The sequence below is a fragment of the Strix uralensis genome, chromosome 21 (assembly GCF_047716275.1).
Source record: "Strix uralensis isolate ZFMK-TIS-50842 chromosome 21, bStrUra1, whole genome shotgun sequence".
NCBI classification, from domain to species: Eukaryota; Metazoa; Chordata; class Aves; order Strigiformes; family Strigidae; genus Strix; species Strix uralensis.
In genome coordinates, this window is record NC_133992.1 from 10,431,023 (window position 1) to 10,457,344 (window position 26,322).

At 44.5% G+C, this 26,322-nt stretch overlaps 1 protein-coding gene across 8 annotated transcripts; it reads left to right on the forward strand.

The window, feature by feature from the left end:
- The first annotated feature begins 1,072 nt into the window (after nucleotides 1–1,072).
- On the forward strand, nucleotides 1,073–25,922 carry UBAC1 (UBA domain containing 1). Of its 8 annotated transcripts, none has more exons than XM_074891648.1 (12): nucleotides 1,405–1,474; nucleotides 1,993–2,102; nucleotides 7,463–7,583; nucleotides 8,054–8,195; nucleotides 10,261–10,334; nucleotides 11,592–11,699; nucleotides 12,714–12,831; nucleotides 13,535–13,643; nucleotides 15,097–15,328; nucleotides 16,429–16,515; nucleotides 17,381–17,519; nucleotides 20,065–25,922. In XM_074891648.1, exons 3-12 carry the CDS (start codon nucleotides 7,545–7,547, stop codon nucleotides 20,178–20,180), a joined length of 1,164 nt encoding a protein of 387 aa, XP_074747749.1. In that variant the 5' UTR covers nucleotides 1,405–1,474; nucleotides 1,993–2,102; nucleotides 7,463–7,544; the 3' UTR covers nucleotides 20,181–25,922. The 8 variants fall into 8 exon arrangements, with proteins under 8 accessions (XP_074747745.1, XP_074747743.1, XP_074747748.1 ...); XM_074891649.1 differs by lacking the exon at nucleotides 1,993–2,102 and adding an exon at nucleotides 6,942–7,026 and having other exon boundaries at nucleotides 1,415–1,474; XM_074891644.1 differs by lacking the exon at nucleotides 1,993–2,102 and having other exon boundaries at nucleotides 1,073–1,474; nucleotides 10,244–10,334; nucleotides 17,381–17,432.
- Nucleotides 25,923–26,322: the final 400 nt, after the last annotated feature.

A 26,322-nucleotide genomic window follows, 5' to 3' on the forward strand; every position in this document is an offset into this window, starting at 1 on the left:
CCAACTCCAGAGCGAGTGTGTAACATGAATATTAGAGCGTTCACTCTCCGAGATGAAACGATGAAATATTCCTCCTATTTTCTAGACAAGTACAGCTCCATTTAATACATACATAAAAATCCAGCAGCTATAGCTGCAGTGCCCTTTTTTTACTTCAAGCTCTCTTTAACAGTGTGTTTAACACCAAAATCCCCCATAGCCTGTCAGGCTTCAGGTGACAATCTGCCAAAGCAGTGTACAAAGCGTGCGACCAGCGTTTTACTGCGGATTAGTCTCAAATATCCCGTTCCCCGGGAAATGAACCGCCGCCCCCTGCAGCACCCGCGGGCAGCCTGGGCCAGGCCCAGCCGGGCAGGTCCGGACAGACAGACAGGCTGCGGACAGACAGGCCAGACCCATCGGCTGGCAGCGGCCGCTCTGCCGCTCCCCGCTCGGAACGATCCCGAGGGCCCTTCACCCTCTTGCTGTCCCCAGGCACCGCCACCCGCCCGCCCCCGGGCCCCGGCCGCATCCCCGACTCGGCAGCCGGGCCCCGCCGGCAGCTCGCGGTCCCCCTCTAACGGCGGACGGGAGAACGCCGCGTCCCCCGGCCGTCCCGTGCCGCTCGAGCGCGGAGGGCAGGCTCCGGCCGGGGCTCCCGGTGCCCCCCCGGGCGGGTGGCCTGCGGGGCAGCCGCTCCCCCAGCGCTGGCCCGGCCCGGCGGCAGCGGCCTGGCCCAGGCCTCAGCGCCCTGGACTACAGCTCCCAGCATGCACCGGGGGAGACTACACTTCCCACAGTGCCCCGGGGCGAAGGGAGAGGCTGCCATTCCCACAATGCTCTGGGAAAACACTTTTTTTTTCAAAATATTGTTATTGTTGTTAGACAAAGCCGCCCCGCCCGCCGCGGAGCCGCTAATAAACATTTAAAAAACTCCCCTGCGCAGCCGGGGGTGCCCCCGCCCCGCCCGCAGCCGTCGCGGCCTTCACTTCCGGCGCAGCCATGGCGCCGCTGTAGAAAACCACATCTCCCAATATGCACCGCGGCCGCCGCGCCCTTCCGGTTCCGGCCGCCGCGGGAGCGCCCCCGTCCCCTCGGAGGGACGGCCGGGCCCAGGCGGTGCCGGCAGCGGCGGCGGGGCCGGGGCAGCGCGGCGGGCGGGGCAGCGCCGCCGGGGGCTCCACCGAGCTTCCCCCTCTCCTAGCACGGCCCGGCCGGGCTCGCCGCTCCCCTCGGGCCTGGCGGGGTCACCTTCATGGGCGGGCGGTAGCGCGGGGCCCGGCGCACGGCGGTGCCCGGGGCCTGGTGAGGCGTCGCCGGGACAGGTCGGGGGCCGGAGGCGGCGGGGCCCGGGGCGATGTTCGTGCAGGAGGAGAAGATCTTCGCGGGGAAGGTGCTGAGGCTCCATGTGTGCACCATGGAGGGCGCCGAGTGGCTGGAGGAAGTCCCCGAGGACACCACGGTGGAGAAGCTGAAGGAGCGGTGCCTGAAGCACGTAAGGAGGGGTGTCCGGTCCCGTCCCCCGGGGCTGGTGGCTCCCCCGGCGAGCTCCCGGGGCTGCCCTGTGTCCCTGGGAAACCCTCGGGTGTGGTGGGTCGTGCAGGGCGCTGGGAGGGAGCGGTGAGCCCGGAGCGGGTGCGAGGCGGAGATAGCGCCAAAATCTCGGCGTTTTCTCTGGTACGCGCCGTGGTCCGCGCTGGGACTGAAAATCATGGTCGAGGAGAAGGGCAGGCAAGTCCCCGTGTGAAGAAAACAGATTTTACCAACGCTGTGTAAACGGTTTTTTTTTTAAAAAAAAACAAAACAAAAAAACCCCAAAAAGTAGCTCAAGTAAACAGGTGTTTGTGTTCTGGTTTCCTGCTTTACCGTGTATACCACCCCCCCGACATTATGCGAAACTGTGCCATATAGAAATAAAATGTCTATTTCAAGAGTTTTGTGTGTTGGAGAGGAGGATTTGGGGGGAAGTTACTTTGCAACCTTTAGTTACAGAATTTGGCGTGTGTTTTGCAGTAGTGCTAGAGATCACCAGCTCCTGTGTGTGCTTTATGAACCAGTGGCCATGCGTTGCAAGAGTCTGGTGAACTGGCTTCTGATGATTTCTCCTCAGAAATTACAGCCTGGTTTGTTTCTTTTTTCTACTTAAGAACAAATAAGGAAAGTAGTAACTTATGGAGGACAACTTCCCTTTTCTGAAAAAGTCTTCGTACAGCCTTACCCTGTGTTGGCACAGTAGCTAGTTGGATTTTCATAGGGCGATAATGGGCTCTTCTAATGCTCTCCCTGTGCTCTAAGCAGTAAGGTCTTAATGGGTGTGTCCAAAGGGTAAATTACTAATCACTGTCTGTGAGAGAAAACGTGTAAAAATACACAGACATTGTCTGTAGAAGTTGGGCTGGAAAACACAGGCTCTTTGTACTCACATGTTCAGTTACCACTGATATGTTCATGGGTGTTATATGTTAAAACCAGTGGTTACAAAACTATTGGACAGAATTTTGAACATCTGCCATGACAGTGTCTTACTTTAAAGCAAAAACATGATTGACAACAACAGCATGTAAGGTTGTGACCCATGACTAGGGCTGTCCTAAAATCTGTCATTCTGGAACCAACACAATGTAGTCTGGCAGCTTGAGTCATAACCTGCTGAATTTCTTGCTGAGGGCTTTGCTGAGAGAGATGTGTAACTTCCGAGTGGCAAAAGCAAGAGCCTCTACTCCCATCTCTGGGAGCACAATTTACTAAACCACATTTAATAGTGTTTTTTGTCTTCAAAGTCTTGCAAAGACTTCTTTTTTTTTTTTCATAAAACACACTTGCAGTAGGAGAACATACCTGTAATATGTAATTCCTTAACCCCCATTTGAAGGGTGAAGGGTTTTATTTTGTGAATGAGCATGCTGTGAAGGTGGCCAGCAGCCCAAGTGCCCTCTGCCTCGGGCCTGCTACTTGTTTGCTTTCAACCAGAACCCCTGGAAAGTACAGGTCACAGCACATGCTGTTTTTCTTGTCTTGTTGTCTTAGTAAGTGCTTTTTGATTTAGGGATGAGAAGGGCTACTTTGGGCTTTGCTTTGCCTGAGGTAGGTGGGAACCTTCATGAGGGAAAACAGGGGTGCCTTGCTGGAAGCTGTGGGGTTCAGGGCCCCCCACACTGTTAAGTTCCTGGAAGAAGCTTAGTGCTCCCCTCTTGTCCCCCTTCAGTGCAGCTGAGTGATTAAGCAGAAGAGTGGTGCAAAGACTGCCAAAACAGGGTGGGGTAATGATTACATGCATATGTGCAGAGCTGAAAGGCCTTTAATTATCAGGAAGCTTAACTGAATAGATGCTTGCATTGCAGTGGGAGTCAGGGCAGAAGACAATTGATAACTTGGCATGATGTTTGATTTCTTTCTCTCTGCTGCTTTGTGCTAATGGTGTGAATTTGCATAACCATTATGGATAATATATAGTTTTATGGAGGGGGAAAAATAGAAATGGAAAAATCATGATTCCTGAGCAGGGATATGTTGCAATGAATCTTGATAGCACCTTGAGATAATTTATGCAGCCATCTCTTGTAAGATGCTGATTACTATGTTCCCTAAAGTCTTTCAAATCATTCTTTCAGGAAGCAGAGGAAGATATTTGTAAGAGATTTGGACTAGGAAGGTGACCAGTTTCCCTCCATAACATTCAAATGCTTACTGATCTCAGAAGTGTCACTCTTGATGTCTGTCTCCCCCGCCCCCCCCCCCCCCCCCCCCGAATTTTATGTTTTGGGGTGTTTTTTGTTATTCTCTGGAGAAAAAAAAAAAAAGGGCAAAAACCCCCTCCCACTAGTTTTATCTCTTGACCTCTAACAGTTTAGTGATGATTGTTGTTAAACTGCTGCCTTTAGTAATGCTGTCCATGTAGTCTGTGAACAAATACCTAATAATAAGTCATTTCCCTTCCTAGTTATTTTTTAACTCAAGTTCCACCATCAAAGTGTTCTCTTGGAACAGTCACTTGTCCCTGCGCAAGTCCCCACCACCTCAGTGGCAGCAGGCCCGGAGCTCTCCTGGGGTTTCCTTAAAAAGCAACTCTTCATTTCGGAAGCAGAATTGAAAAGGGTCAGCTTAACCACAGAAACTCAAGCTTAACTTAAATATTTTTTTATGATCCATAATTCTTGTGCCTAGCATTGACAGTCCCAAGTACAGCACTGCATCAGTGGTGGTCAGCAGTGCTGTAGACAGTCCTGGTTCTGGTACTCGAATCACAAGAGACCATTGCTTCTTGCTGAGACTCAGCAGTATTTCTGCAATACCTCTGTAAATTGTGGTCACGCACTCGGGATGCACAACTGTGGGCTGTATGTGTGCGTAAGCTCTACCTGTAACTTTCCTGGCAGCGCGGGGTGAGCTTTTAATGCTTCTGTGCTTCTGTTCCCCTTTTTCTTAAGCTGCCTCAGTGATACTCGCCTGGATTTTAAAGCGTGGTAAGAGAGCAGAGATGCAAGGTGCTAGTTCTCAAAGATAAGGTAGGTTCATGCCCCTGGGCATGTTTGGGATACTTTGTGAGGGATGCAAATGGTTTAAACCACCCAAGCTTAGTAGTAGGGAGTGTCAGTACTATTTTCAAATGTTAATAAAAGCAAACAAAAAATGCTTTTTCTCATTTTAAAAACAAACAAAGCCTTGTGGTTTATCAGGATTCCAAGCTTTGCAAATAGCATTTGGCATCACCAGGGCTTACAGTTTCAGCAGTTGCTCAGGCACACGTGAAAAAAGATTTCTCACCTGCCTGGCAAAGCAGCCTGCTGTAAACTCCAGCATTAAAAAGAAATGCAAATATTTACACTGGAAGCAGAGCGATGAACCAGCAGATCCTCTCCTTGCAATCCTTTTGTACAAAAAGATGAGAGGGCTCATCCTCCCCAGCATTGCTGGGGGAACAGTGCTCGTTAACCCCAGCCAGGCCCTGGGGCAGCAAGACGCACCCAAATTTCTCTGCTTCAAGGTGCACCCTGATTTCTTGACTTCCTTTCACTTGTGTGACAGATGCTTCCTCTGCACTGTGCAGGGAATTCCTCTCCTCTTCACTGCTCTTCCTGTGGATTAGCAATGCTGTTCTCTCTGTGGGCAGGAAAATGTTTTCAGTTACGCTTTAAAGCATAGTGTTTAATCCAAAAACTACTGTATTTTGGCAGATATGGTTCTCCTGAAGCAAGATTCCACAGTGAGATCTGATGATTAGTGATGGTAGTTCCTGGGGGGCTGTTGAGAGCTAGTAGAGACATTGCCTGTTATGGCCTTCTTACTTCCAGGGCATGTTAAAATGTTAAAGATTAGTATTTCACTAAGTAGTGTCTTTGATACAGGCACTGTCCATATATGCCTTATTATTCTACGCAGTTGTTAATAAAGTGGTTAGAGGAACAGGAAATAAGAACAGGTGTCCATAGGAATTTTCTTTTAAAACAGCAACTTTCATTTTTTCACTTTCACCTTAGTAGTATAGTACTAGTATACCTTTCACCTTGCTAGTACACTTACCAGTATTATGGTTGCACACCCACACCCCCCTTTATATGGCTAAGGGAAAAAAAATGGATAAGTCCCATCCCACCCCAAACATGCACCTCCCATCTCTCATTTTCAAGTTCTTCCTTCTGGGGTCTGACTCTCTGGATCTGTAACAGGAACATTTTGAACTTGTGTGGAGAAGAGGTGTTCCACTGATGTACTCTCATGCATTTTGGGTAACTTCTCAGATCAATTACAGGAGGTACTCCCAGCTGCTTCTAGGCTGTAATGCGTTCTTTGGCTTCTGTTCAGTAGTTAATATGCTGAAGGATTAGTAAGAAGCTACTGTTATACAAAGCAGGACTCAAACATTCTAGCCTCAGTTTTACTGAGGCGTCACAGCTGTGCAGAAGTTCAGATGAGGAGCTGAAGATCTGGGTTGAAAACAAGTGCACTGTGTTTGGAAAAAGAGCAGGTAGCTGAGTTGCAGTCACAACAGAAAAGGTGATGAGGGGCTAAAAGGATTCCTTTGAAGGGGCTGGAGATAGGTATGATGAACAGGACTAAGTGCTACATCAAAGTGAAGCACTGATTACAGTGAGGGTTCTGGAAATGGCTCTGTTAGGTGAAGGGTGAACGCACTCCTCTGCAGGCACAGTAACAGCGGCTTGGCAGAAACGTACTGAAAGAAGTGTCATTAAAAGCTGCTTCTGAGCAGAGCAGGTGAGGTCAGTATTAAGCGTCCTATTTTGTGGCGAGAACAGCAGCATCAATTTCATGGTTTTGGTAGGTTGTTATTTTTAATTTTGCCTTTCTGGAATTGCAACCACTATGCTTTCTTTTTCCACTCAAGCAAATTAGAAGTCTCTAGATGCACTGATGTAATGTTCTTGAAATCTATCACAGGGCATCTGGGAGCCACTCTGGTGTGAAGATGAGTCAGTCCACGGCCCGTGTGTGCTCACACTGGGATTTTTTTCAGGATTTGAACTTGATTTCCTAGTGAATTAATTGACACAGAATTTAAAATTGTAATAAGGAATTGAGCCCAATATTTATGTAGGAACAAATTTACTGTATGCTGGCTGCGAAGAAGAGTTGTGAATGTAACTCTTGTTCAGCACTTTCAGCAGGAACGCAGGTTAGAGCTTCGGCAGCCAAATCTGTTGATTTCAGCTTGAAACAAGGTGCAGAAACTGCAGTTTTCTTCCCAGTTTAAGGTCAAGCATACCAAAATCACTGCTGGCAGTTTCTTGTTTAGTCTAACAGTGTGTGTAAATAATAATTAATAGATGAAGCAGAGAGTTTCACCTCTACTTTGACACCAGTTACAAATGAGAAACATACTGCATTATTATAGCCTTTCCTTCTGCAAAAACACTGGATGCTCTTTGTAGATTTGCGTTCTTAATTCATGATACTAATTGCTGCCCCCAGACTTCTCACTGAGTGACCTTAGTGATCTGTTGCAGGATTGACGTCGCTGTGGCTCCTAGAGCGTCCTTGCTTTGCTCCAGACCTCCAGGCCTGAGTATAGGACCAAGCACTCAGAATTAAGTATGATAGAGATGTACTGTACTGCAAAAGTATAAATCCACTCGCATAGGCTGGTGCCCTTGAAGGGCTCGTTTGGGGTGGTTGGGCTGTAACGTTAGGTCTTTGAAAATGGATGTTTAAAGAAGTGTTTTAGATATTGAGGAAGGGAGGGTAGAATCCTTCCTTTTGTTGATTATTCTTCCCAGCCAGGAGCTTGGATATGCAGGTAGAAACCTACCACAGTCAGCACTGTTACAGCACAAATCAAGCCTCAGTTTTTTAATAAAACACGTTCTGTGCACTGGCCTCTAGCATATTGTGCTGTTACTTAAGCTATTAAGCAGATAGTAAATGATGGCACAGTTTGTGTGTGGAGAACCTTAAGTGCAAAATGCAGTGATTCATGCAGTAGGCTTATTTCTGTTGTCTGATCTTCAATATTTATTATGTTCTGCAGTGTGTACCTGGGAGCTTGGAGGATCCAAAAACCGTGACACATCATAAGTTGATACATGCTACTTCTGAGAAGGTGCTGACAGATGCAAAAACAGTGTTGGAGGAAAACATTCAAGATAGAGGTAAGATTGTCTGGGTTTTAATCCTATCAGCCTGGAAACTTAAGATTGTGTTTAACTATTTGGCAAGTTCCAAACAGTGATCTTTTTAATATCTACTCTCTGCTTTGACATAGGAAGCTAATAAGGTGGCAGAAGAGGAAGAGGAAAAAGACTTTTTTTTCCCCCTTAGAGAAAGCACTTTGAGCGGTTTGCTTTTCTTCCCTCTTCCTTTTAAGAGTTGAAAAGGAATCAGGAGTGTTCATTAAGTCAATAAATTAAACAGATTATTTTTGTCTCCCTTTAAAGGAATTTTTTTCAACCTCCAGGGCATCATTTATCCTTCAAAATGATTCAAAAAATAGTTATCATGGCTGAGTATTCCAGTGCTTTTGGGGGATTTCTTGAGGTTTCCAGGTCAAGCAGAAGGATGCTTGCTGAAGTGTATCCGAGTATCTATAGTTTAGGTCTCGTTCTGTCCTCTGCAAACGCAGGTCAGAATCCATCAGGCTCCAGTATCACCGACTGTGCTGGGGTGTGTGAGGTATTGGGGTTTAAACCCGGCCGGCAGCCAGGCACCACGCAGCCACTCGCTCATCCTCCCCTGCCCCGGGGGTGGAGGACAGAAGTGGAGAGGTAAAGGCAAGGAGACTCGTAGGTTGAGATAAAAATAATTTAGTAATGGAAATAAAAATGGAAATAATAATTATAATAGTAATAATAGAATACACAAACAAGTGATGCACAATGCGCTTGCTCATCACCTGCTGACTGATGCCCAGCCCATTCCTAGCTGGCAATCCTGGAGGAGGGAAAATCCTAAAACCACAATCCTGGAAGAGCAAGGGCTTCCCACCCAACCCTCCTCCATACACTGGGCGTGACGTTACATGATATGGAATATCTCATTGGCCGATTTGGGTTCGTTGCTTTGGCTGTGCTGTCTCCCAGCTTCTTGTGTACCTGCACACATGGGAGGTTGAAAAGTCCTTGATTTCTTAGCATCGACTAAAAATATCAGTGTATTACCAACATTATTCTCATATCAAATCCCACACTGAATCCAAAACACAGCACTGTTCTAGCTGCTAAGAAGAAAGATTAGCTCTATCCCAGCCGAAACCAGGACAGGTATGTATTTGCTTCTGAAGTTTAAAGGTGTAAAGGATTACTGTGAAACAAAAGATCTAAAGTTGGGAGTTGGAGTCGGTTTTTACTAGATAGCTTAAGCTAATGGCCCCTTCTGGAGAAAAAGGGCACCGGTGCAGAAAGTGAGAGAAGCAGGACCGCTGTAGACTGAAATAGCGTCTGAACCAGAAACTCAGCAGGAGTAGAGTTCCTGGGTTTTTGACTGAGTTCATGCAGGCTGGAGAACTGCTGCTGTGAACACAAGCGCTTTGGTGTCTCTTCCAAGGCAGTGTCACCTATCACCTTTAGAGCTGAACAGGAGAGCTGAGAAGTGCTATCTTAGGCAAAGGCAAGGGACAGCATTTTTGCTGATTGGTGGTGTATTATTTCGAGGCGAGGTGCTGGCTCCTGCAGAGTTTTGAATTGCAGCTTGCAGCAGCTAAGCAGTATTAACTCTGTAGTCATAGCGAGCTGTCATGCGAATGCCTCTTCGCTCCTTTTCCCTCTGCAGCGTGCTCTCATCCGTGTGCCTCGCTTGTCAGGGCAGACAAGATCGCAGCCAACAGCTGATTGCCACCGGCTGACTGCACAGGGCAGCCAAGAGTCAGCATGTGGGTCCTTTCGCTGATCAGCTGGACAAATGAGGGTTAACAGCCTTCCCCAGCTGTTGCTCTTGGCTGTTATGTGCTGAGCCAGACCAGAGAAACTTGTTGGGCGAAGCGTGCTGTGTTTGTTTTTTACCTGCTTCATACAATGGACTTAAAACTGCGTGTTGGGCCGTACCTGGCTGGAGGATTGCAGATGCTGCACGGGCCCCTTCCGGGTGCTGAGCGGTGTGTCTGTGTCTTTCCACCCTTAGAAGGTATGAGGTAGTAGCTGAGGTGCTAGAAACTTGTAAAACATCACGTGATCTCTAGAAAAAGGATGCCTTTTAAGGGGAAAGTATTAGTCTTAAATGTCCAAATCAAGCTGGTGCCAGGTCATATGGGATATCAGAGACTGAAGACTTGTTTGCCCTCGAGACTTGCTACCAGTGATGCAGCCCTGCTGTAGACCATCAGTCGCTCTGCTGCCAGTCACACCCAAAGGTGAGCTGCAGCCTGTCACTGAAAGTTCTTCTTGAAGCTTGGCCCTTGCCTTGCTGCAGTTGGAAGGCCTCAGCTTAAACCAAAAACCATCCATGGCCTGTCTCTACTGCTTCCTTCTCAGCAAAAGCACTGAAAGTGCTGATGCTTTTTTACTACGGTGAGCCAATTGATGTACTGTTAATGTACAAGACATCTGGAGCCTGTAATACCCTTTCTTTAATGGTGGTGTGTGAGGAGAAGCAGCCAGTAACAGTCAGAGCATAACTAATAACAGTCCATGTTTTGAATTCACTGTGTGCTAAGGAATTGCAAACACTGAAAGGGAGTGTGTAGAGCCATACAGGTTTTAAAGTGTGAAAAAGATCTGATGCTACAGTGGAATTAATACAAAATTCATCTCCAGGAAAAATTGGATTTGTGAAGTATCTTACAAGAGCTGTTCTCACATTGCTTTCTAATGTATTTCAGTATTGTTCTCTTTCTAGATGTCTTGCTTTTAATAAAGAAGCGTGCACCACCTCCACTCCCCAAAATGGCAGACGTGTCAGCAGAGGAGAAAGTGAGTTTGAAAGACTTCTCTACTTGGCCGTTTTGATTAACTGCTTTACTGAGGAGCTGCAGAAGGATTACTGTGGTGTACTCTTTTTGTTTGTAGAGTCAAATACTGCCAGTTAAATTCTAGGGAAATTATTTCATATTTCTTCCAAACTTTGAGGAGGCTGATTTTCCATTTTTAACTTTGATTGTGAGAACATTTGCCTTAAAATAAGGCATGCAGATACACCCTGTGGAAGTGGTATAGATTTGATCTTTGAGCAAACGTCTAATAACTGTATAAGCATAGTTGAGCAAGTGCCTTGCTTTGTGTTTGAAAACCCAATAGAAATGTGTTGATTTGCTGCCAGACTGTCTTCTGTCTTTATCTGTGTGTGGCTTGTCACCCTCTAACCAGGTCTTTTAGAGCTGAAACATTGGCCCTCTACTACTCTTTTTTATTTTATTGGAATGTAATTGTTACTGAGGGTCAGCGATGCCCAGGGTGATGCTTATGCACGAGTGGTACAGCAGTTGACGTTATCACATGAACACTTTGAGCGATGCTTGTGCTTGACATTGTGAATTTTTAGGTCTCTACTTCATCCTTGCACAGCTTTGTTTCTTCTTGCTTCCTGTAGGCATTGGTGTATGTCTCTGTATCCCTTCCTGTAGGCACTGGTGTATGTCTCTCTCTTCAGCAGGGTCTTGCTGTGCAGAATGTCACTTTAAGAGCATAAATTATAAGACTGGGAAATATTTATAGTTTGTACCCTGCTATGTTTTTTCCTGGACTATAAGCATGTACTGAAAAGCCAAGGCACCATATCCCTGCATGATACTTGCAGGCAGCGAGGCACTTCCAGCGTGAAGCAGTTAAGTGTTAGTCTGTGCACAGTATTGGTGCATCTCTCGCCAAACCAGGGGTTTGAAGAGAGCGTGCTGTGAGCAGAGTATGGTCCCAGGCACTGAGGCCTCAGAGTTCTCTCCATGTTTGATAAATCACTTTCCTTCTTTATGCTGGAATTTCCCTGCATGTTTAGATAACAAATAGGTATAAGGAATGGAAGTGGGACAACCCGACAGGTTTGGTTTTGCTCTATAATTGCAAAATGATACTGGTGCTATTAATCCACTGCTAGACTGCTATTTCTCTTAGTTGCAAGTTACAGAGCACTGCTTGATGCCTTGGTGAAGAATGTGAAACTGCTCTCCGCTGTGCTGTGTTCTCTGTTCTGTGGATAATGGGTTATGAAACCTGATCATGTTTCCTATCCTTCAGAGGAAACAAGAGCAGAAAGCTCCTGATAAGGATGCTATTCTCAAAGCAACTGCAAATCTGCCCTCTCGCAATGTAGATCGCACTGTGGCCCATCACAACATGAGGGATGTAAGTATTAGACTTGACTTTAACTCGCACACTAACATGCAAATAGGCTTTTATCTTGTATAACCTTTTTGCTTACATACGAATGTGATTCTCTTTACAAGAGAAATTCAGATGTATGTGATGTATATTAAAGTAGATAGCTTAAGATTTAGACACAGGTCATACTATTTAGTGATAATAAAACACTGTTCTAAATCACGATTTTAAATTTGTCCATGGGAAAGCCTCAGTAAACATGTGCAAGATCTGGCAAATGTGAAATTAAGGGGGTTTATTTCTTCAGTGTTTGCAGTGTGGTGTTTTTTTTCTCTTCCATGGTTTTGAAATGAGAAATTAAGCATAAATTTTGATTTCAGTAATTGAATGCTGATAGTCTGTAATGCTTCTGAGTGTCTTCAGCAGTGTGGGGACCTTCACCCCTCTGTACTAGTAGGGGCATGAAGCAGCGAATCTGCCTACATACTGCGTGCTGTTAGTGTGCCCTGGTGACCTGGAGGGGACAACTGCTGGCGTTTAAGCTCTTTAATGGCCACCATGACCTACTGAGCACAGCCTATTTAAAAACAAATGTCCAACTGAAAGGAATTTGTGATGCTTCAGTTTAGAAAGTAGCTTTGATCCATGTTGTTCAAATTTAGATTACTAGAAGGCAAATAGTAAACCAGGAAGGCTACAAGTAGTGCTTATATGGAGCTACTGTGGCTGTTGTCTTAAAACACTTCTACAAGGTGGGAATTAAAGTGTTTCTGTGAAGCGATGAGTTTTCTTGAGGATTGCACATCTTATGGTGGTACTGGGCAGCAGGCTGAGGTAGAAATAAAAGCCAAGTAGCTTTTACTTAAGTGCAGCACTTCACAGGAAAGGCCCAGTGCTTCTTGAGAGACTAAGCCATGAAAATAAAGCCCTAATAAAGCAACCTTCCGCACAGGGGGCCAGACTGCTGCTGAGATACTAACAATAGATATATTAAGATTCAATGATGTCTGGTAACTTCCTGTCTAAATGTTTTGACAGTTTCCTTTCTTGCAGTTCCAGACAGAGCTCCGGAAGATCTTAGTGTCTCTCATTGAAGTTGCACAGAAATTGCTAGCACTGAACCCAGATGCAGTTGAACTATTTAAGAAGGCAAATGGTATGAGCACATCTTCATAGTTACTAGTTCAATCCTGGGAACTTGTTTGCTTCCATAGCAGAAGAGTGGACTTGCAGAGTAAAGTCCAGATCTTGGTGTAATAACAAAGCAACTACAAACTTTGTGGCAAAGATTTCATTTTGTGGATGTAAATTGTATAAAACTTGTGAATTTATAAAGTCCCTGAGGGATGAATGAGAAGTTCCATTTAAAAATAATATCATTAGTAGTGGAAAATTGGAAAACTTTGAGTTGTGCTTTAGGGATGGTAAAGAATAGTTGAAAATGCACAAGGAGATAGGAAAATGAGGAGAAAGTGTAGCTGTTGGTTCAGTTTGTGGGAAATGCCCTTGAGATCTGCTATGACCAGATCCAACTGACTTTCTAGATAAATGATAAATAGACCTTCAGGGAATCTCCTATATATTCACTTATGTGGAAATACCATGGTTGTGTGAAAGTTAGCTGTCTTTTGAGATCTTGAACACATCTGGACAAAGTCTTTGTCCTGGAAGAATCTATCTGAGCCAGACCAAGCTGAGTACAGCAAATTAAATGATGAGATAGCAAATTCGGGGCAGAAACAAAAGAAGGGATGGAAGAGAAGAATGGGGTTTGAACTTAACACATGCCATTCCATTGAGAAAGGGTTTTATTTTAGCTCGAAGTCAATCTGAACATTGTTTTGTTTGTGTATGTGTAGCCATGCTGGATGAGGATGAGGAAGACAGAGTGGATGAGATAGCTCTGCGACAGCTTACAGAAATGGGGTTTCCAGAAAGCAGAGCTGTCAAAGCCCTTCGATTAAATCAGTAAGTGTACTCAGCACACTGCCTGTAAATTACTTGATATGGTTAAAAAAAAAAAATCTGCATTTTTTTCTAAAGTCTCCTTATGTGGGTCACCTAAAACTAGGTTGGAAAAAGCATTAACTGAAAGAACAGTGCTGCCTCAGGCAGCACGCAGGTGCGGAATGCACAGAGAAGGGGGATCAGTGCTGTACCTGCTCTGGAAAGAGCTGGTCTGCGGTTCATGAGGCTGCCAGGCTGGCACTGTTTCCAAGCATTAAACTCACATTTTCTTCTGCTTTAGAACTCAGATTTTTGCGGAGAAAAAAGCAAACCTAGCCCATCCACATTGGTCTGTCCACTGTAGAAAAATACTTCATGTTGATCTTTTTAAAAACATTCCAAGAATATTATGAAGTCCAGATAGCAGCTGTAGGAAAATAAGAGGTAGTGTAGTTCTTCTCATGCCCTAAGAAGAATCAGCTGGACTGCCTCACTCCTGAGAGGGGTTTGTTAGGCCATTCTTGAAAATTTCTAATGATGGAGAATCCACAACATATTCCAGTCACTCTCTTCCAGTATCTCCCTTGTGGCTCAAAGACTTTTGCCCCTGATTTCCTCCATCTTTCATGTTGTAACTGAAAAGCCAAATAGGCAAAGGCTTTCCTTTCTACGAACATGTAGTAATTCCCATGTGTCAAATGAAATTACATGTTCAGTGCCCCTATTGTTATCTTTGCTTCTCCCTCTGGATTCATTGGAAAGAGATGTGTTGGGGCGCTCTCAAGATCCCTTCGCCTGAGCGCTTACGCTGCGCAGCAAGTGACCATGTTATGATCGTGATGTTCTGTTCCTTTGGGCTGGCCTCTCCTTTGAGGGATCAGAGATTTCTTCAGAAGTGAGAGTGGAGGAAGAACAGAGTGGTGCACGTGCAAGTGCAATCGCCTGTGTTGAATTTTGCTATTTCTCAAGGCATATTGTACACAGATAATGTTTTTCACTCTTTCTTTCTTGTGTTAATGGCATTCCTTGATCACTGAGTGGATGTCTGAGAGATCTCCTTAAGAAGCAACAAAGCAGCTTGCTTCTGAGATGTGGTTCCATGTAAATTTGGAACATGCTTTGTTTGCAGTTTTGTCAACAGTTGCAAGCAGTCAGTGTTTCTCTGTTGTGAAAGAAAGCAGATGATGTGGAGAATACGGTGACTCCCTCAGAAATGCCTCTTAAAATCTGGGTTGCAGCTGTCCAAGTTGGACTTTATTCCTCTTCCTGGCTTCAGAGAAGATTGCCGTGCCCTGAATGCACAGAGAATGAAGGTGCTCTGAGATTTGCTCAAACTTTATTATTTATGGCTTTTCAGATACTAATTAACCTGCAAGTCCATATACCACAGGACTAAATGCAAAGGCAGATGTACAGTACTGCTCCACAGACATCTGGAGTGTTTCTCATCCCTGTGTTTTAATTTGCTTTTCAGCATGTCGGTGACACAGGCCATGGAGTGGTTGATAGAACACGCAGATGACCCTGCAGTGGATGCTCCGCTCCCCGGTCAGACTCCATCAGAAGCCACAGCTGAAGCTGGTGCATCCTCCACTGAAGCGACTGCGGGTCCTAGTTCAGAAGCGGGTGGGGAAGAGGCCAAGGATGAGCTGACGGAAATATTCAAGAAGATCCGGAGGAAAAGAGAGTTTCGTCCAGACCCACGAGTACGTGCTGTTTATCGCCCTATGTAACTGTTAGGGTTGGAAGGGACTGCATGGGCACCACGGAATCCAAATAAATGTTTAGTTAATAAATGAAGTGGGACATCTGGGTAGATGTACATTATGCTGGCTTGGCAGTATTTTAGTGGAAGTCTTTAGGGACTGTTTAAATTCAGGTTGCTGAAAGGGCTATTACCTAATTAATGCATTGCTGTCTCAGATGTATCTAAATTTCTGTTACTTCTGCACCTGAAAATTAACTGATGGGACTGAAATGAACTGCCAGACTTCTGGCATTGCTTTTTATGACTGCTGTCTAGGAAGGAAAGGCTGTAGGAAAGGAGCAGGTCCTTCTGCTGTAGAAAAGGACAGAAGAGCATTATTGTATTTAGGGGGCAAGGAAGAGTATCACCAGCAGATTTAAGTCTTGCAGCAACTGCAGAAGTTAGCTGTTTTTTCACAACATGGTATTAGCTGAAGTGGAAATGTGGTGTTATCACACTGTAAACTCACCAGGAGGTGCTCTTTAGAATCTAACACTTTGTTTTTACAACTAGCTGTTCCTTGAGATTTCAGTTAAAAGCTGCAAAGGTATTTGACCTGGCTACAGTTTCTGAATGATTAAACATTCTCATAACAATATCTAGGTACGCTTGTCTAAATACATAACACTCACTAGCAGCATAATAAATCCGGGAAGTGAAATTAAATTGAGTGCATAGAACTACAAGTGCACGTGAAGCTTGATCTGTCAGCGAGATGTGAACAAAAGCTTTGTGACATGGGAGAAGTTCTAAAATAAGATGTTTCTGTCCTGCCCTTCTCCTTTCTACCCCAGGTATGCTTGCTCATTGCCTTGCACTCAGCTTTCAGTGTTGAGGAAAGGAACCACCTTCACTCTTAAGATTTATTCTTTTTCCATAACAAAGACACTTTTGATACAGGGTATTTGGAAACTTTGTAGATAAGATTACTTAGTGGTCTAGAAATGGAAACTGTTTTTTTACCCCACAAAAAGCTCCTGCACAGAAGGTGAAAGGATACAATTGTTCTCATTTCTGTTTTAAATGTTACATTTATTAAGCTGTGCAAATCTGATATAGGCTGTCATTGCCCTGATGGAGATGGGATTTGATGAAAAAGAAGTGGTAGATGCACTCAGAGTAAACAACAACCAGCAAAATGCGGCCGTGAGTACAATGTCATTTCTGTTCCTTATTGCTGTAATAGTCTGTTCAGCTGATTCTTTTCATTGTTAAATTGGTTGATGTTTTGATCTATCATAAGGCCCAACTGTTACTGGAGATCAAATGAGCAATATATATTCTGTGCCTCTTTAAAACCTTTATTTTAGTTGTGTATCTAATTTTAGACTTCTTAGAGGAACTCGGCATGGGTGAGGTTGAGGCTGGTCTGGTTGGGGTAACATATGTGGATTTTCAAAAAGCTTTAGAGAAACTCCCTCACCAGAGGCTGCAAAGGAGATTATGCTGTCATGAGGAAGGAAGAGGTATTCCCAATAACTGATTAAAGGCCAGGAATAAATGATCAAGCAAGAGATTCAAGCCGTGCAGTGTGTGAGTTACCATTCTGCAGCAATGCATTCCACAGTTTTCCAAGATTGATTAGTCCCCTGCTAGTGGATGATACCGTAAGGAAAATGGTGTGGACACAGCTGACAGCCAAGGAATCTTCTCTTCTTAAGCATCCAGTGCTGGCTACTGTTAGCGGGGGAATGTTGGGCTGGGTGGTACTTCAGGCTGCTGCATCATAACTATGTTGATGGGGTTCCTTTGAGGCAGTGCATCTGTCGGATAATACACATCTTCCCTGAGCTTTGAAACATCCAAAGTTGGTATAACTGAAATAAAAGTTGACTTCTGTGGGAGCAACACACAAACAAATAGTAATTTCATGGGGAAAGAAATGTATCGCTCAGTCTTTAACTGTGAGAGGAAAATTATTTTTAACATGCCACATTGTCAAAACTTTGGTTCCATCAGAATGAAAGTGTATCAAATCATGAAATCTGTTGTGCCTGGTGATTTCTTTCAGTGTGAATGGCTGCTGGGAGACAGAAAGCCTTCTCCAGAGGACTTAGATAAAGGTATTGACACCAACAGCCCTCTCTTCCAAGCCATCTTAGAAAACCCAGTGGTACAGTTAGGGCTAACCAACCCTAAAACTCTGCTAGGTAAGTCCTGCTTGCGTTCCTGAGATATATAGGTATATATAGAGAGAGATATATAGATATATATAAATATACACTGTCTCTATAGTTGCTAGCGAATAAGAGTAGGGACTGGATGATGCCAGCACACTTTGTGGGCTAGGTGCAGCTCTGTACCCTTTTCCTCACTTTCAGCAGCTGTATTGTTTGTTTGCTTCATACTGCAACTCAGCTAAACCCAGAACAGAACTTGGGGCCGTCCCAGAAATGATACTAATTCCCCAGGCTACTGGATTACACTTGCTGAACTCAGAACTTTAATAGCTGTTGGCCGCAATGCTTTTGTGGATTTAGGAGACCTTTTGTGTGCTCCCTTTGGCCATGAGGGGAAAAATCAGGAATGTCTGTCTAGAACTCTGATTATTTCACAGAAAAAACAAGGCTGTCTCCAGTTTACTGTGTGTTGAGGCCTGATCACTGAGACAGAAGATAACTTGTGGAACGAGTATCCAAACAAGAAGTCTGAACTAAGGCCTTGCCTAGCAAAGTTGAGATAACGTATGTGAAAATACACTTCCCCTTGCTTGGGTTTCAGCTCCGTGGTAAAGTCTGTGTGCTCATGGTCAGAAAAGCTGCGAGCACAGCGAGTACCCAGCTGATGAGCCTGACACTGAAACACAAATCTCTGATGAATTGGTCTCTCTGCTGCTGGAGGACGATACAGAAGAATGACAGTGGCTCTGTGATGTATATAAAAAGTTTTGCCTTTAGTCTTTGGCTTCAAAATTTATTTGAAGCAGTGCTTTTAAATAAAGGGAGCACACGCAGCTCTTTCGAGAGTGCTTTTAAAAATACAACTTTAAATGTAATTAGGAGAGTTTGCAAGCCTTTAAATAATTCAAGAGCAGAACCTTCCCACTCTGACTTCTGAACAAATGGTCTCCTCATTTCAATGAGGGTTCCACACTGCAGCTCAGAATATAAATAGAAAATGAAATGCCATTATATGCACTTGTAAAGCTTGGATGAACATCAGAGAATATATTCCTAATGATACATCTGCAAGTTGCTTATGTCACAGATTTTAATAATGAATGCTTGCATTTAATTGGATACTTACAGAATGTTGTTAAATCTTTAGTTTTAAGCTTTTGAGTGTGTAAAAGAATAGGAAAGTGGTGAAAGGTGAGAGCTGTGCTTTATTCTGGGCTTTTCTGTAGGCATGCTGCCTGACCTTGAGCAAGGTATTAATGATGAACCTTTCAGAGGTGCTGGGTACTTACAGCTCCCACTAATGTCAGTTGGAGCTTTGTACACTAACACTCCTGGGAGAATTAAGACATTGACCTTGGGCCGGTCTGCCAGACTCTTACAACACTGACATTTTGGTGACTTCTGAATAGGTCAGATGTGCAACTGCTTTTTTTGTCCCATTCCATAATGACTGCTCCAAATGTCCAGTAGTCCAGCTCAGTGTCTGTCATAAGGCTTATAAATTATTGTCTGGATGGTTCTTCTGCCAGATTTGCAGCTTAGCTCTTGCAGTAGCTGTCTGGTTCCTTCAGCATAAGTAGAAGGGTGAAAGCTAGCACATTTTTAAAAAACAAAACAACAAAGCCTATTGTAAAGATAGCTGTGGATAGAAACATGAAACTGCTCTTAAATATTTGGATTGCTGTCACTGTTCAGAAATGGAGGTAACTGTCTGCAGGGATAGCTGTTCCCCTTCTGCCTGTGTCCAGGCAGGTGGAACCGGCTGCCCCCCTGACATCCTCTGCTCTCCACACCCCAGGACGGAGGAAGCCCGTGCTGCTCCCCTTCTGGCTCCAGGGGCCTCTCTGAAAACACAGCTCCGAGGTTTGGGAGCTCAAGAGGCCACACTTCTGCTGGCTCTGCTGCAAGTTCTTGGGTAGTCTCTGTCATACCGGCTTCTTATTTCGCTGGCTTAGTTTTCTCTTCAGAGATGTTAGGAGAGCGTAGCCATAGGACATCCGAAGTGCAGCACAGGAAAGGTGACAGAGGCAAGGGGGTGACAGTGCTTCCTACGAACTGTCCTGGTTAAGTACCAGGGACGAAAAAGGTACTGGCACAGGAACTAGCCATAAGGAATGTGGGCTAGGATATAGGAAATCTCTGATTTGAGGAGTCTCCCTGTAGCCATATTGGCAGGAATGACCCCGTGCTGAGATGGGCTTCCATAAACGTATGAACCGCACAGTGTGTTCCCTGCTACTGCGTGTAGCCATTTCCTGAGGCTTTAGCTCATGTCCTTGAGGTTTTGTGAGATGGACTGTAATCCAGGCTGAGTATTTAATCAGCCTCCATCTGCAGTGAATTTAATGCTGAGGAATGGGTAAAGTGTAACAGCCTGTAACGTCCCGGGCTGTGGAGACTGAGGAGTGCAAATGGCAAATGCAGGATGTGTGTTCCCACCGGGTTTGGGTGATGCTTGCCCACTGCCTTGGGGTTGTAGCTATTTGTAACCATCCTGTTGCTGAGGCATCCCAAACGTTGAAGCCTTTGCTGACGAAAGGACTAATCGAGTGTTGCAATTTCCATTTCTTGGCAGCCTTCGAGGATATGCTTGAAAACCCCTTGAACAGCACTCAGTGGATGAACGATCCAGAAACTGGGCCCGTCATGCTACAGATCTCTCGAATCTTCCAGACGCTGAACCGCACGTAGAGGGGAATGCCAGTCCACTGTGCCACTTCCTACTGCCCCTCGCCTCACCTTCGCTCAACGGCGGGGTGCACGGATTGTTCGGGGAGGGGGGCGGATGGAAGGGGAGGCGGGAGGATCCCGTCTGGGTCTCTCACACGAGAGCTGCTGTAGTTACGGCCAACTGAAGTTAATTGCCTTGTGGATTTAGTGTTAGTGGAAGAGGTTTGAAGACTTGTTTATGTTTTCAGCTATTAGGTTTAAAATAAAAATAGGAAAAGGTTTTGTGAAAACAAGAATCTGATTGTTGGAAAGAAATATGATATTGCTTGTTAAAAAGGCCTGTGACAGTAGTTTTCTAGCCAGTTTCGCTAGCATCTGGCTAGTGTTTACAAAAGGTCACTGACCACTAGCATAGGATATTAATCATCTCCATGCAGTATTAATTTATGGCTATATCAAATTACAAAATGCTTTTTTAAATTGATTCTTAGGAAACATTTTTTAAAAGTCCAAATATTGGGAGAGCAAGCACATTTCTATCCAAACTTGTTTATCTTACATTATAATTTAAACAGAATAATTCAGAGATGGAATTCTTTTAATAAATAGCATTACTTTTTCCTATTTATTTTCTGCGTTAGTGTTGTTGCAGTCCCCCAGTGGTTATAGGAGATTCTCTGTCAGCTGTGTTAAAGATGCAGTATCTCTTTCATGACAGAACTCACTACACCAAAGCCTGGATTCTCAAGTAGGCTGCGGTTCCTACATCCATACTCTGCCATATCTTAGTGCAAGGAGGGATATATTCACGTAGTGGGGGTTTTTCCATTTTTATGTGCACGGTTTTGGAAAGGGAGACTTGTGGTTTTTGACTTTTGTTTCAAACTGTTTACAAAAAAGCAACTAATTTGCATGGGTTTTTCACTGGTGATCTGTAAAGAAGCAGAACCACTTAGGTTTTTATGTTTAATGTATCTAAAAGCACGCTTGAAATCACTGTCTTTGAGATAGAAGTGGTTTTTCTTGACACTTATTTTGCCTTGGAAATACCGAGAATGTCAGGCTGTGTCTTTCCTATTTTGTCAGAAGACTGATGTAAGATTTCAGATGGGAGTTGTGAACTTTTAAGAGTAGAACTCACTGTGAATATCCAGCTAGTTTTTATGACTGGGCTCTGCAGGTGTTAATTTTTAACAGTCTGAACAAAAGTGGTTTTTATTTTCAAATTAGTGATTGACATCTGTCACGATCCCTGCCACATCTTGTGCTTCACAGCCCTTTTTTCTGGAAAGGCAGGCTAGGCAAGACCTGCCTCTCCAGAATGCAGATGGGGACCCTGTCCTTAAATAGCAGAGAGGTGAGCTGCCAGATAGGGAGATCCTGAACAGTTCTGCAAGTCATCTTTTTAAGGGGAGTTTTTTTGTGCAGTTGGGTTTTTTTTAAACAAAAATGCAACAAGGTGCAACTCGAAACCCTACAACAAGTTTTGGCCTGAACTTGGCATCTAATCTATGCTGTTATGCAGTCAAGGCACTGAACTTGCCAATTTCACATAATTAATACGAAGGGTGGGGAAATCAAAACGGCATGAGATTTTATCTCGAGTTACTATCCCAGGATATTTTTTTATTTGTAATTTCATATTAAGCTTTACAGTTCATGACTGCTGAAATATTTACTTCTACATTTAGAAATTCCAAGCTTTATAGAGATGCTGCTTCTGTTCAAATTGGACAGTAAAACCATTTCCTGGATTCTTGCTGAGAGCAGATCTGACAGCATGATATTAAATTGTAACCTTGTCGTAAAAGCTAGGAACCTGATCCTGCAACCCAGTGAGTTCAGCACAACTACTCGTGAGCAGTTGTGACTGTGTAGTGTTATGAAAGGTTTTGATTCTTTTGCCCATTTTTTTTTCTTACTCCCTGAAGCTTTTTTGCCTGTAATACTACCAGAAGACACTATTTCTTGAAGCTCTTAATGTTAGAGGCGCATGTCCTTCTCTGCCAATCAGGATTCTTGTAAATATTCCTTTTAATTAGTATTTTTAAAAGACAAAGCTGGGAAAAACTACCCTGTAGTTTGGGGGGTTTTGGCTTCTGAATGAGTAAGTACAGGTTCAGACTTAATGAACAGATACTTTGGTAGCAGTCTTGGTCTTCATAGAATGTAAAGGCTTGTTGAAATGCTTCTTTTGATTTCAGTAAGACATGATCAGACTCTGGAGTGACTGTAGAGCTTCCAGACAGGCCAGGCAAGGATCATCTGTCAACTTTAGCATCTGGTTTGCTGGCAGAACCTAGGGGACTGGCCGTACGGCAAGAGCGAGCCACTCGTCCTGCCTGTACTGGTGTGGGAGGAGCTGCCCCCAGGACTGTCTGTCCCTGCTGCCAGGGCAACGTGGATGATGAACTTGAACCAGCTCCCCAGCTTTCAGGGGGTGGAAGCTGGGCGCATTCCTGAAACGCAGTGTCTGACCTGCTTTGGAGGAGCGGAGTGGCTCGTTTTGAAGGGTGAAGGTTCTGCTGCTTGTGTATCTCTGCATCAGCCCCACAGCAACAGGATCAGAGTGTGATGCCGCCAGGGCCTGCTGATGAACTGTGCGTGTTCCTCGGTGTCAGTCTGATCAGGGTGATAAAAGTTATCAGAGCTGCCTCCTGTGGTATGCCAGAACAGAATCAGTGCCACCAAACCTTTTATAAAGTGAGGAAAAATCAGTAAAACAAATCATGCCTATGTAATAGAAGAAGGTAAGAATGCCCAGGCTCAACAACGTGATGTTGCAGCAGCATTTTGAGACTTTAGGGATAAAGAAATACTGCACCTCTAGAATGCTTGAAGGCTTGAGAATATGTGGTTGTTTCTGGGTTTTGTTATTCCAGCGCTCAACTCTTACACAGCTGAAGTCTTGGAGAGTGTGTTCTCCCTGATCTGCAAACAGTGTGGCTTTAACATCGTCCTGCTCGTCTTTTGAGAAGTTCCCAGTGCCCAGTAGCTGAAAGAGGCCAGAACTTAGGAGGTGTGATGTTTGCAGCAAGGCATAGGAGTTGATTTAAAACAAACAGAAACTACCCTTGAGGTTAAACAAACACTGGAAGAATTGATCTCAGGACATCAGAGGAGGTGTTGGGGTATGAATTAGCAGCAGACTGGGAAGCTGTGTGGCCCCATCACACCTGGGGGTGTTGCTGCTTGTCACAGTAAATGAGGAGGGAGTGAAGTCCACTGTGCTTGTAAAAGCATTGATTACCCCAGTTTTTTACAAAACCTCCAAAAAACTGAAGGATCACTGCTATTGAGTCAGAATGTCCAGGCGCAAGGAGTGTGTGTGGTAGGAGCTTTGCCTGGTGATAAACTGTCCCGTTCCAGGGCTGAAGGGTCGAGGAGTGGTGGATCTGGGCTGTACACCAGTGAGAGGAGCTTAAGCATAAGAATAGATGCTTTTTTTAAAAAAAAAAAAAAGTTTTTTGTGAGGAAGAACTACTCACAGGAGTAAGGATTTACAGGGACAGGTCCTGTGCTTGTCTCTCTGGTGTTCACGTTGTAACTAGCAGGGACATGTCCTATTCAGGTGTCTCGTACCGTGGTCGAGGGGAATATCTGGAAGCCTGTGAAATCAAGTAGTAGGGAAATGGGGTGGCAGGTGGCTGATACAATGTCTGTTTCTTACAGTTTTTTGCCCCATCATTTGATACAGACAATCTTCTGCCTTTTGATATTACATGACTCTTGAAAGCTAGCTATTTATTTAAAGATATATAACTTATAATTTTGTCATCAAAACACTGATATTTTTAATAGAAATGTACTATATGGAAGTTTGTTCTCAGGGCTTCATATTTATACTCTCTTTATAGGGGGCTGCATTTAAAGGGATGTATTTGGAAAAAAAATACCGGTGGCTACTTTACAACTTGGACCTTGATTGTCTTGACCCGTGAGCCTGAGCTAGCATAACTCTCCTAACAAACCTCTAGTGTCTGGTCCAGTCCAAAGAATCTGCCGTTCTGTCTCTCCCTGTGAGCAGTAACACGAGTCTTCCTTTGACTGCAGCGTCCCTCTGGCAGTGGTCACACAGGATGACCCAGCCACTTCACAGTTCGCTGCTCTTTACCCCATTTCAAGGGCACTTCTGTTCTCCACGCAGCTGGAAAATTAACTTGCACAGTTTCTAAAGCAGTCACCAGTGCTCTTCTGGGGAGGTGCACGGTTCACTCCTGTGAGAGCTCTGAAACCTCCAGCTAGTTGCTGCTTTTTGGCTGCCCGCAGACGTGTCGTGGAACCCTGACCCCCATTTCTTTCCTCATTCTCCTGGAAACTTGTCTTTTGGAGATTGATCTTCATATCCCAGAAACACTCACTGAAATTTTTAGTTAGGACTGTTATGATTATTTTTTTTAGGCGTTGCGATGCATGGGCTGAGGATCTTTTAATGTATTTTTGAAAGTTGTTTAAATAAGCACCAAACGAATGTACAGTAACGCTGTCAGCAGATGTTGCCTGTGGAGGAGATACGGAGGTTACCAGGGATCTCTACTTCAGTGGCAATTTGCCGAAAGTCGTGCGCACAGGATAGCGAGTGTCTCATCCAAAGTAAATGCCCCGTTTTCTACTTTTAATAAATAACATTTTTATCAACCTAGCAGAATAGCGGCACTTGCAGCTGGGTATTTCCATCCGATCAGAAGTCCTTGTGCTTTGAGGCATAATCAAACCACCGACTGGATCTTCCTCTCTGGGCCGATTATTTGTCGGAAGGTTTGGTGTTGGCTGTGGGTGAGCGCGGCCGGGGTGGCTCTGCAGAGGAAACAGCAAGCGGTGTCTGTCCTGGCGGTGGGAATGTGTGCTCATGGTGGTGGTTCTCACCTGCATCCTGACATCTGGGTATAACAAAAAGGGGTTTTTTTAAGGACCTCTTGCCCTAGATTTGAAGGTCTTCAATGCAGATCCTGTTTGCAGCATGAACTTCAATAAATGTAAATGTATTAAATTCTTACTGAATTTGGGTATAGTTTTATATCATGCTCTGGGGAAAGGGAAGAAATTGGATCATGTTTTAAACTAAGCCCCACAAAACAAAGTGTCTTTGTTGCAGCAGGTAACAGAGGCCTGTAGAGATTTTTAATTTGCGTATTTTTATCATAGTTTAATGAACTGTACAAGAATGTGCTTTGCTATCCAGCACTTAACCACAAGGCAGCACCAGTACAATTATATTGCAAGGTACTGACTTAACATTTTTCATTTCACCTGTGTATAAAATAATTAGGTACAGCGTTATGATAATTTTTCTACGGCACTGACACTGATGTGTGGCATGCACAGCTGTTTCTAAGATGTAACATTACTTTTATGAAGCTTCACTCGGGCAGAGGCCACTGAGCCTGTGGAATTCAGGGTTCATTCTGGACGTGCTCGCGTGGGTCGCTGACCTCTCCCTGGTGAGAACGCCGGCAGGCTTTGCTGCCGTACAGGAGCCCTCCAGGCAAAAAGCAAGAAATGCTACTAATTTGTTATCCTTTTCAGCACTTGCTGCTCTGAGAAATATATTCCTGGAAGTTCTCGAGGCTGTTGGCAAAGTCGGGCCTTTTCAGACCGAAACGGTTGCGTACCTCTAGCGTGTGGAGAAGTTGTACCCACGAACGAGACAAGAATGAATGCTGAGTCTTTAAACCTGCTCACACGTACACACTGAAGACACTGATGTGGTGTGTTGTAAATTTATAATATATCTTAAAAATAAAGTTTTTTGATTTATTACAAGGTGTGCTGAAGCATCATTTCCAGGAGCAGCAAAGGTTTATGAGGCCACATGGTTCAGTGTTCTATCTGCAGGCTGCTGGAATGCTTTCTCAGAAGATGTTTTGTTAGCTGGTTGAGAAACCTGTAACAAAATTTGTGCAGAAAATCCTGGTTCAGTAGCTGGTTTTGCACCTGGAAGTTATTTCTCTTTTTTTTTTTTTTTTCCAGGAAAAGTTGTGTTAGCAAGATCCATTGCAAAGGCTGTATGAACCAAAATTGGGTGATCCCCTGGGATGGCCGGATGCCATTGAAGAGGGATTTCTCTTGATGGTTGTTGACTGATAAATTGGAAGCCTTTTCCTCTGCAACAAGGGAACCCTCCTTAAGGAAAACACCTTGAGTAAAGAGCCCCCGGCACTGT

What these genes read in the sequence shown, in the direction of transcription:
- UBAC1 (XM_074891642.1), top strand. Translation starts at nt 1,337, where the DNA reads ATGTTCGTGCAGGAGGAGAAGATCTTCGCGGGGAAGGTGCTGAGGCTC. An exon ending in CCCATCACAACATGAGGGAT is followed by an intron (nt 11,700 to 12,713) that starts GTAAGTATTAGA and finishes ATGTTTTGACAG; the next exon opens with TTTCCTTTCTTGCAGTTCCA. An exon ending in AAAGCCCTTCGATTAAATCA is followed by an intron (nt 13,644 to 15,096) that starts GTAAGTGTACTC and finishes TTTGCTTTTCAG; the next exon opens with CATGTCGGTGACACAGGCCA.